We start from the raw sequence: 11,556 nt of genomic DNA on the forward strand, positions 1-11,556 counted from the left end.
TTACAGAGTTTAATGGCTCTGATAAGAGAAAACGGAGGATGGATCAACAACATTGTAGTTACTCTACAATTACTAACCTCATTGACAGAGTAAAAAGAAGGAAGCCTATTTGCTGCCAAAGGTGCTTCTACAAAGTATTGACTAAGAGGTGTGAAGAGTTTTTCTTCAATGAGTCGGACAGGAGGGATATACTACTACAGACACCCGACCAGGCCCAGATCCTCGCGATTCGCTGGAAAAGGAAACAAAGGATTCGCGGAAAGAGATCAGGGTGCCTTGTGAGGCTCATGTGACGAGTGGCTAATCTGCCCTTGCCTTCCATCCTACTAGCTAACCTTCAATCGCTGGAAAATAAATGGGATGAACTGAAAGCACGTATATCCTACCAACAGGACATTGAAAACTGTAATATCCTATGTTTCACAGAGTTGTGGCTGACGACGACATTAAGAACATACAACTGCCGGGTTATACACTATCAGCAGGACAGAACAGCAGCCTCTGGTAAGACACGGGGCGGGGACCAATGCATATTTGGAAACAATAGCCGGTGCACAATATCTAAGGAAATCTCAAGGTTTTGCTCGCCGGAGGTAGAGTATCTCATGATATACTGTAGACCACACTATCTACCAAGAGAGTTTATCTGTATTTTTCGTAGATGTCTACATACCACCACAGACCGAGGCTGGCACTAAAACCGCAGTCAATGAGCTGTATTCCGCCATAAGCAAACAGGAAAACGCTCATCCAGAGGCGGCGTTCCTAGTGGCAGGGGACTTTAATGCAGGGAAACCTAAATCAGTTTACCTCATTTCTAGCACCCAGACGAAAAAAAATTCTAGACCACCTTTACTCCACACACAGAGTACACACAGTACAAAGCTCTCCTTTGCCCTCCATTTGGCAAATGTGACCATAACTCTATCAATCTGATTACTGCTTACAAGCAACAATTAAAGCAGGATGCACCAGTGACTCTGTCAATAAAAAAGTGATCAGATGAAGCAAATGCTAAACTACAAGACTGTTTTGCTAGCACAGACTGGAATATGTTCCGGGATTCTTCCGATGGCATTGAGGAGTACACCTCATCAGTCACTGGCTTTATCAATAAGTGCATAATAAGTGCATTGAGGACGTCATCCCCACAGTGACTGTACGTACATACCCCAACCAGAAGCCATGGATTACAGGCAACATTCACACTAAAGCTTAAGCTTCAAGGAGCGGGACTCTAACCTGGAAACTTATAAGAAATCTCCCTATGCCCTCCGACGAACCATCAAACAGAAAAGCGTCAATACAGGACTAAGATCGAATTGTACTACACTGGCTCCGACACTTGTCGAATGTGGCAGGGCTTGGGAGTGTAGACACGAGTCTACCAGACTAGGTCAGGGGTGCGTGCTCAGTACCCTCCAGTACCCTCAGGCACGACTCCAACATCATCATTAAGTTTGCTGATGACACAACAGTGGCAGGCCTGATCATCGACAACGATGAGACAGCCTATAGGGAGGGGGTCAGAGACCTGACCGTGTGGTGCAAGGACAACAACCTTTCCCTCAACGTGATCAAGACAAAGGAGATGATTGTGGACTACAGGAAAAGAAGGACCGAGCTCGCCCCCATTCTCATTGTCGGGGCTGTAGTTTAGCAGGTTGACAGCGTCAAGTTCCTTGGCGACCACATCACCAACAAACTAACATTGTCCAAGCACACCAAGACAGTTGTGAAGAGGGCATGACAAAACCTATTCCCCCTCAAGAGACTGTAAAGATTTGGCATGGGTCATCAGATCCTCAAAAGGTTCTACAGCTGCACCATCGAGAGCATCCTGACGGGTTGCATCACTGCCTGGTATGGCAACTGACTGCAAGGCACTACAGAGGGTAGTGCGTATGGCCCAGTACATCACCGGGGCCAAGCTTTCTGCCATCCAGGACCTCTTTACCAGGCGGTGTCAGAGGAAGGCCTTAAAAATGGTCAAAGACTCCAGCCACCTAGTCACAGACTGTTGTCTCTGCTACAGCACGGCAAGTGGTACCGGAGCACCATGTCTAGGTCCAAGAGGCTTCTAAACAGCTTCTACCCCCAACTCAAGCCATAAGACTCCTGAGCAGCTAATCAAGTGGCTACACAGACTATATGCATTGCGCCCACCCCCCCCCTCTATGCTGCTGCTACTCTCTGTTATTATCTATGCATAGTCACTTTAATAACTCTACCTACATGTACAGATTACCTCAATTACCTCGACACCAGTGCCCCCGTACATTTACTATGTACCCGTACCCCTTGTATATAGCCCCGCTATTGTTATTTACTGCTGCTCTTTAATTATTTGTTATTCTTATCTCTTACATTTTTAGGTATTTTCTTAAAGCTGCATTGTTGGTTAAGGGCATGTAAGTAAGCATTTCGCTGTAAGTTCTACAGCTGTTGTATTCGGCGCATGTGACAAATACAATTTGATTTGATTTGAATACTTATGTAGATGAGATATTTCTGTACTTCATCTTCAATAAATTGCCAAACATTTCTAAATGCATGTTTTCACTTCGTCATTATGGGGTATTATGTATAGATTGTTCATGCTCCCAAGAAAGCTAAGGTTACTGAACTAAATGACTATCGTCCAGTTGTTTTCACTTCTGTCATCATGAAGTGCTTTGAGAGACTAGTCAAGGATCATATCACCTCCGCCCTACCTGTCACCCTAGACCCATTCCAATTTGCTTACCACCCCAATACGTCCACAGACGATACAATCGCCATCACACTGCACACTGCCCTATCCCACACTGCCCTATACAGCTCAGCATTCAACACCATAGTACCCTCCAAACTCATAATTTAAGCTTGAGACCCTGGGTCTCGACCCCGTCTTGTGGAACTGGGTCTTGGACTTCCTGACGGGCCGCCCCCAGGTGGTGAAGGTAGGAAACAACATCTCCACTCCGCTGATGCTCAACACTGGGGCCCAACAACGGTGCATTCTCAGCCCTCTCCTGTACTCCCTGTTGTCCCACGACTGCATGACCATGCACGCCTCCAACTCAATCATCACGTTTGCAGACAACACTACAGTGGTAGGCTTGAATACCAACAATGACGAGACAGCCTACAGGGAGGAAGTGAGGACCCTCGTAGTGTGGTGTCAGGGAAATAACCTCTCAGTCAATGTCAGCAAAACAAAAGAGATTGTGGACTTCAGGAAACAGCAAAGGGAGCATCGACGGGACAGCAGTGGAGAAGGTGGAAAGTTTTAAGTTCCTCGGTGTACATGTCACCGATATAAACTAAATGGTCCACGCACACAGACATCGTGGTGAAGAAGGCGCAATAGCGCCTCTTCAACATCAGGAGACTGACAAAATGTGGATTGTCACCAAAAACCCTCACTAACTTTTACAGGTGCACAATTGAGAACATCCTGTCAGGCTGTATCACCGCCTGGTACGGCAACTGTACCACCCACAACCACAGGGCTCTCCAGAGGGTGGTGCGGTCTGCACAACGCATCACCGGGGGCAAACTACCTGCCCTCCAGGACACCTACAACACCCGATGTCACAAGAAGGCAAAAAGATAATCAAGGACAATAACCACCCGAGCCACTACCTGTTCACCCTGTTTCCATCCAGAAGGCAAGGTCAGTAAAAGTGCATCAAAGCTGGGACAGAGAGAATGAAAAACATTTTCTATCTCAAAGCCATCAGATTGTTAAACAGCCACAACTAGCACAGAGAGGCGGCTGCTACCTACAGATCTGATATCATTGGCCACTTTAATAAATGGAACACTAGTCAGTTTAATAATGCCACTTTAAGAATGTTTACATATCTCGCATTACTCATCTCATTAGTACAGTTGAAGTCGGAAGTTTAAATACACTGAGGTTGGAGTCATCAAAACTCGTTTTTCAGCCATTCCACAAATTTCTTGTTAACAAACTATAATTTTGGCAAGTCGGTTCGGACATCTACTTTGTGCATGACACCAAGTAATTTTTCCAACAATTGTTCACTTATAAGTCACTGTATCACAATTCTAGTGGGTCAGAAGTTTGCATACACTAAGTTGACTGTGCCTTTAATAAGCTTGGAAAATTCTAGAAAATTATGTCATGGCTTTAGAAGCTTCTGATAGGCTAATTGCCATAATTTGAGTCAATTGGAGGTGTACCTGTGGATGTATTTCAAGGCCTACTTTCAAACTCAGTGCCTCTTTGCATGACATCATGGGGAAATCAAAAGAAATCAGCCAACACCTCAGAAAAATATTTGTAGACCACTACAAGTCTGGTTCATCCTTGGGAGCAATTTCCAAATGCCTGAAGGAACCACGTTCATCTGTACAAACAATAGTACGCAAGTATAAACACCATGGGACCACGCAGCCGTCATACCGCTCAGGAAGGAGACGCGTTCTGTCTCCTAGAGATGAAGGTACTTTGGTGCAAAAAGTGCAAATCAATCCCAGGACAACAGCAAAGGACCTTGTGAAGATGCTGGAGGAAACAAGTACAAAAGTATCTGTATCCACAGTAAAATGAGTCTTATATCGACATAACCTGAAACGACGCTCAACAAGGAAAAAGCCACTGCTCCAAAATCATCATAATAAAGCCAGACTATGGTTTGCAACTGCACATGGGGACAAAGATTGTACTTTTTGGAGAAATGTCCTCTGGTCTGATGAAAAAAAATACAAGTGTTTGGCCATAATGACCATCGTTATGTTTGGAGGATAAAGGGGGAGGCTTGCAAGCCGAAAAACACCATCTCAACCGTGAAGCACGGGGGTGGCAGCATCATGTTGTGGGGGTGCTTTGCTGCAGGAGGGACTGGTGCACTTCACAAAATAGTTGGCATCATGAGGAAGAAAGATTATATGGATATATTGAAGCAACATCTCAAGACATCAGTCAGGAAGTTAAAGCTTGGTCGTAAATGGGTCTTCCAAATGGAAAATGACCCCAAGCATACTTCCAAAGTCCTGGCAAAATGGCTTAAGGACAACAAAGTCAAGGTACTGTAGTGGCCATCACAAAGACCTGACCTCAATCCTATAGAAAACTTGTGGGCAGAACTGAAAAATCGTGTGCGAGCAAGGAGGCCTACAAACCTGACTCAGTTACATCAGCTCTGTCAGGAGGAATGGGCCTAAATCCACCCAACTTATTGTGGGAAGCTTGTGGAAGGCTACCCGAAGCATTTGACCCAAGTTAAACAATTTAAAGGCAATGCTACCAAAACCAATTGAGTGTATGTAAACTTCTGACCCAATGGGAATGTGATGAAAGAAATAAAATCTGAAATAAATCACTCTACTATTATTCTGACATTTCATTTCAATTCCTGACATTTTACTGGGATTAAATGTCAGCAATTGTGAAAAACTGAGTTTAAGTGTAATGGGCTACGGTGCATGTAAACTTCCGACTTCAACTGTATATACTGTAAACTGTATCCTTCCGTATCTATTGCACCTTAGCCGCTCTGTCACTGCTCATCCATATATTTTATACTTATGTATTCTCATCCCATTCCTTTACTAAATTGTGTGTGTTAGGTTTTGTTGTGGAATTTGTTATATAGTAAGTTTTGTTGTGGAATTGTCACATATTACCTGTTAGATACTGCTGCACTGTCAGATCTAGAAGCATAAGCATTTCGCTACACTCGCAATAACATCTGCTAACCATGTGACCAATAAAATTTGATTTGATTTGAGATGGTTGAGGTTAGGCTGTAACACAGCAAAATGTGGAACAAGTCAAGGGGTTTGAATACTTTCTGAATGCACTGTATGTGTACATTTATTTTGCAACACTTGTGCACGCAACGCGGCCAGTTTAGTTTTCCAGAATTGCCAGATGGCCAATCCACCCCTGGCTAATTTCTTCAAACTAAGGGATTGATTCAAGCTTGGAAATCCCATTATGATAATCTGAGTCCTTTTCAAAGAGTCACCTTTTCAGGGAAGGCAGCTCCTGTATAAATGAATGAATAAACAGATGCTATTGGCAATCCCAGTATTGATTGACAACTAAATTACTCATCGCTAAGGTCTGGTGACTTTTGGGGGTTCCCTCCATCTCCACCCCCCCCAGTCTGGTTAATGTTCACACGGTGACAGCTCACTTCAAAGGTCACCACAGGAAGGAAGGAGCATAGATCTACACCGAACTTCCAAGGAGAAGGAGCGAGAGAGATACGCAACAGGGGGAGTGAAGGAGAGAGAATTCAGGGGAGGACGAAAACATCATCATGGTTTCAATCACAGAGACTCAGAGTAAGTGGTTAATAACAGCTGTCCATACAATCACAATGTTTATTTTATTTTTTTACCTTCAACTCTGAGACTTGCGATAAGCAACATGTACTTGGACTTGAGTGATGTCATTGTGTAGACTTTGAACTTTGAAGTGTGTCATGGTGAAAGCCTTTATGGATATGAATACTGTGAGTTTTACCTCTAGAGGTTGTCTAAATGTATGAACAGTCTGTAGGCTTATAGTTGGTTGAACTACCCGGGCTGACTCTCACAAATGTTTGTGTGTGTGTGTGTTCCAGAGATTGGTGTTGGTCTCACAGGCTTCGGCCTCTTCTTTCTGCTCTTTGGCGTGCTTCTGTACTTTGACTCTGTCTTACTGGCATTTGGGAATGTGAGTAATAATCGCTATCACACACTGACACTGTGCTCCCCTCTCACCACCATGCAACGTTCCTTCACCGCCTGGCTAGGGGAAGCAGGTAACAGGTCAACAGAGGCCACTGATATAGCGTTAATAACATGATGTTACACACAACATGACTTATACTGTTTTCACATGGTACTCTAATTCTACAACCAATATTTTGGAATTAATACACACCTGCACTGTATTGTCTACATATTTTTTTCAACGGCAATTGGGTTGCTTGACAATAGTCACAGTAACAGGAAGTAATAGTGACAGTGACAATATTAGCTGCACAAACAGGAAGAATGTATTTTCTACGTTTTCAAACAAAGCTTGTCTCGTCCTTCTTTTCTCCAGGTTCTGTTTCTGGCTGGCCTGGCATTCATCATTGGCCTGAAAAGGACGGCAGGGTTCTTCTTCCAGAGACAGAAGCTCAGAGGCTCCACCTTCTTCCTGGGGGGCGTGGCCTTGGTGTTGTTCCGCTGGCCAATCATTGGCATGGCTGTGGAGAGCTACGGCTTCGTGCTCCTGTTCAGGTGTGTAAAAAAAAGAGCACCTCTAGGATAGTGAAAAAGAGGACATTTTACATTTTGGTAATTCAGCAGACACTTTCATCATTGAGTGCCTTAGACATCCAGAGCATCTTAGAAGACAAGCGTTAATGGAAGCAAGTAGGAACAACAACTTAAAAACAGGATAGCTGGGAGAGGATTATGCTAGATGAGAGACATACAGTACCTTGGCGACAGCACCCTATTTTTAAATGCCTGCCTCGTTTCATCTCTTTCATACCGACTGATTGGAAAGTTCCAACCACATAAAAAACGGAGCAAAATTAATTGAAATCGATGGCAGCAATTATTTGGACTGACGCAATAGAATATAAACTCAGACTTCGGAATGGAATGTTGCCCATTCACATATCATATGTGTCACGTCTGCTCCTGCTCCTCCTTACTGGCGCTCGAGGACGCCAGGATGCCCATCATTACGCACACCTGTCACCATCATTACACGCATCAGTGCTTGCTGGACTCATCTGGACTCCATTACCTTGTTGATTGCCCGTCCTATATCTGTCTGTTCCTTGGTTAGATCCCTGTGCTCTCTGAGATGTCGTTCTGTACATCACTGTTTGCCTGTTTGTGGCCCACCTGTTAGCTTGCATGATTCTTGCGATTCTCCTTCGACCTCTCATCAAAGAGCTGTTTTTACCCACAAGACTACTGCTGACTGGATCTTTTTTGTTTGTCGCTCCATTCTTGGTTAACTCTAGACACTGTTGTGCGCGAAAAACCCAGGAGCCCACACTTTTCTGAGATACTGGAACCAATGATCATACCATGCTCAAAGTTGCGTTGGCCACTCATTTTGCCCATTCTAACTTTCAGTCGAACAGTAACTGAATGCCTCAATGCCTGTCTGCCTGCTTTATTAAGCTTGTCTGTCGAAATGTTGGATATTAGGTTATTAAATTATTGCATCTGAGCTCCTAGAGTGTGCGGCTCTCCTTTAATTTTTCAAGTGTTCTGCTTTGCTATCCAGCACCTCGCCTAAATAGGTGTGTGTTTCTTTCGCCTCTAGTTTAATCTGCTTTATAAATCAAACCATGGCCACGTGACTGTCTGTAGGAGTGATCCATTTTCATGAACGGGGTGGTGTTCCTGCTAAACTGGCCACAGAAGTTTATATAACTTTACTGACCAGATCCAAGGACCAGCCTTGAACCACTTTCTAAGACAAACATTTTACTGTGGCCAAAACATGTGAGAAAGCTTAGATTTCAAAAAATCATAAATGTCTGATACCTCCCTGTGGTTCTAAGAGAAAATAAGATTATATTCATATTTCCCGAATGGAAACTTGTCTTGGAAACCTGGGCAACATTAAAGACAGACTCACTCTGTGGTAGTTCTAAGCTGAACTGACAGTATTTGCTGGATCAGAATGTTCTCACATCATATTTATTTGTCTATCTCCCTCCAGGTCATTCTTCCCTATGGCGTTTGGATTAATTTTATCGTTGGTTAATATCCCCTATCTCAATGTGGTGAGAGCAATAATCTTTATTTTTTTTCAACTGTGACAGTGACTATGCCAGGCTCATAACTTTGTATAAACATAATACGTTATGATTTAATTATAAGCATGATTTGTATAATTCTCCTATATAATAATGGAGATATAAAAGTACATTTGTGAACCGTGGTTTGAGCTAAGAAAGCAATGGAAAAAAACTACAATGCATTAGCCCACTCCAAGACGGCTTGAGGTTTGGGTAGACACCCCCGATGTTTCAACAAAGAGAGGATTATTCCACATAACATTTTCACAAAGTGTCTAGTGGAAAGCTTTAGTCTCCCAATAGTCCTGCTTCATGAAGAGTGAAATCTCTCCCTCTTTCTTCTTTTTTTCCTTCTCCCAGGGAAACAGCTCCTCTATGGTCTGAGAGAAGCGAAAGGTAGTGGAAGCTCTCTCTACATTTCTCTCTCTCACTATCTCTATTCTTTCTCTTTCTTATCTCCGTTATACAACAACTTCCTAGGAAGTAGCCCTTCTATGGTCTGAGGAAAGAGAAGGAGAGTGGAAGAGTTGAATAGAGGCTGCAAAGAAGAGAGGAGGAATGAAAGTGATGGATTAAAAAAGGAAAAGCTTATGGGCTAAGACTGGCTACAACCTTTGACAGAGACTGACAGAGAAGTGGTGGAAACGAGGTAGCTAAGAGCCTTGTCCATCAACAAGTATTAACCAATGGACTTGAACTATTCTTCTTAAAATGTTTACATAAAAATGATCTACCAGAGAAACCATGTGTGGCAATGAGTGTTTGCCATTCCACTAATGTATTTATAATAAAACCATGTTTTTGATCTACAGTTTATCATATCCTTTATTACACACTTTATTTTAAGGTAAACATGGAATCTATTACTTTGTAGATGACTGTGTACATTTTGAAAGCGTTGTGTGATGTCTGTATTTCATTTATAAATAGATATGCCTTCTATTATTCAGAATGTCTCATGAATACATTTTTTCACATATTTTTGAGCGAAGGGAAAAGGTCTAGTGCTATTTTGTAACACCCTGACCCCCTTTTGTGCAGTTTAAATACAAGAACAAGAAATAATATCGGGAAAAACACTATGGTATGAGGGTACATGTTCATCAAACCACTTCTCCTTTGCAATGTTCCATTATTTAGTTTATTTTCCGGATAATCTTGATGTTCAACTGAAGTACCCTGACTTGTGTGTTGGGCGGGTTGGAATAAAGTAAAGTAATACATCTAAAGAAGCCCAGTTTAATTGCTTCTTTAATCAGCTCAACAGTTTTCAGCTGTGCTAGGAAATTGCAAAAGGGTTTTCTAATGATCAATTATCCTTTTAAAATGATCAACTTGCATTAGCTAACACAACGTGCCATTGGAACACAGGAGTGATGGTTACTGATAATGGGCCTCTGTACGCCTATGTAGATATTCCCCCAAAAATCAGCAGTTTCCATTTACAACATTAACCATGTCTACAGTGTATTTCTGATCAATTTGATGTTTTTTTAAGTACTATATGTATTTTCTGAAAGTATTACTATGTGAATTACTAATACTCAATTGACCCCGTTTTGTCAGTCTTAATAGGAAAGTATTTCTGACAATGTTAATTGCACGTACAGACAATTACACTGTGGCAGAGCAATGAGCCACACGGGGGTTGACACCTCCAATGTTGACTCTGACGAGGAACCAGCGAAGAGGGCGGTGACTAAACCTATCAGATTCCTTGTAGAGCCACCTGGTGAGGATTTCTTAACTACTCTTCTTCCATAGTGTGCATTACATGCATCAGGAAGTAGATTAAAATAATGACTACTTTTTTTTGCATTGTGCTTTGTAAGATGACGATGGAAGTGAAGCACTCCAGAAAAAGACAAATGAACCCAGACAAGCCCAGCTTCCAGTGGCACAGCTTCCACCAGCCCCTAGTGGTAAGATCCTGCATTAGGCTACTAGGTCATTAAATGTATAATCAGCAAGTTTACAGTAAGTTTGACACACAATCAAGTATGTGGGTGAAGAAAAGCGTACAGGTAATGCAAGTACAAGTCTTAAATTGTAGAGACGGCATGAAATCCTAACCTAATGACAGTTGATATGAGAAGAAATGACCTCACCCATCTAATCTTGACATACTTCATCATTAGTCACATTAACAAAGTGTAACAGTTCTATTTTTTTATTCTATTAGCAACTTCAAGAGCCAGTGTCTTTGAAAAGACCCTACAAGGCACGTAATGTTTTAAAAGTTTCAAGTCTGATTAAACGAGCCTACTTTCTCAAAGTTCTGTTCCAACCAGCTGTATGGGATGTACTGTGAATGTGGTAATGGTTTGACATCTGTGATATTCTCTGAAGTTGCAGATGCCGAGGACTTGAGGCCACCTCAAGCCAGAGTGACAGCAAGTGTCTGGTTGTAATTTGTTAGCGTAAACAATTGAATTGTATGAAGTGTTATAGCTTTACAGACATTTCAAAGACACTCAATAGAATACAATTACCATCAAATGTTTTCATAGTAGGTTATTTAAAGTATTATTACTACTTTGTGCATAATGTTAGAACTTTTCAAATACTTATGGTGCTGTGAAATGGGTGAAACTTGCAGTGAAATCAGCATATTCTTCTGGAGTAAAACACAAGTGTGATGCCATGTTTGTAAATATCTGTATGTATTTGCCATTAAACTAAAAGCATTATTTAAAACAAAAAAATGCTAAGAATACATTTTTGTTGGGATTCATCAACCTTCCCACTGAGTTCCTTACTGACATTTCTTCACTTTTGGTGCTGTGCCAGTTTCAAA

The 11,556-nt window shown here is 42.2% G+C and overlaps 1 protein-coding gene across 2 annotated transcripts; it reads left to right on the plus strand.

Moving 5' to 3' along the window:
* The first annotated feature begins 6,213 nt into the window (after positions 1–6,213).
* LOC115207103 (vesicle transport protein GOT1A-like) lies at positions 6,214–9,568 on the plus strand. Of its 2 annotated transcripts, XM_029774099.1 has the most exons (5): positions 6,214–6,303; positions 6,585–6,676; positions 7,052–7,230; positions 8,681–8,744; positions 9,120–9,568. In XM_029774099.1, exons 1-5 carry the CDS (start codon positions 6,279–6,281, stop codon positions 9,141–9,143), a joined length of 384 nt encoding a protein of 127 aa, XP_029629959.1. In that variant the 5' UTR covers positions 6,214–6,278; the 3' UTR covers positions 9,144–9,568. The 2 variants fall into 2 exon arrangements, with proteins under 2 accessions (XP_029629959.1, XP_029629958.1); XM_029774098.1 differs by lacking the exon at positions 9,120–9,568 and having other exon boundaries at positions 8,681–8,940.
* Positions 9,569–11,556: the final 1,988 nt, after the last annotated feature.

Source organism: Salmo trutta, chromosome 14 (genome assembly GCF_901001165.1).
Source record: "Salmo trutta chromosome 14, fSalTru1.1, whole genome shotgun sequence".
Taxonomy (NCBI): Eukaryota; Metazoa; Chordata; class Actinopteri; order Salmoniformes; family Salmonidae; genus Salmo; species Salmo trutta.

Bases quoted from the DNA above. Each gene is read 5' to 3' on its own strand.
- LOC115207103 (XM_029774098.1), top strand. From the start codon at position 6,279: ATGGTTTCAATCACAGAGACTCAGA. The intron at 6,304-6,584 runs GTAAGTGGTTAA...TGTGTGTTCCAG, and splicing joins TTCAATCACAGAGACTCAGA to AGATTGGTGTTGGTCTCACA. The intron at 7,231-8,680 runs GTGTGTAAAAAA...ATCTCCCTCCAG, and splicing joins GGCTTCGTGCTCCTGTTCAG to GTCATTCTTCCCTATGGCGT.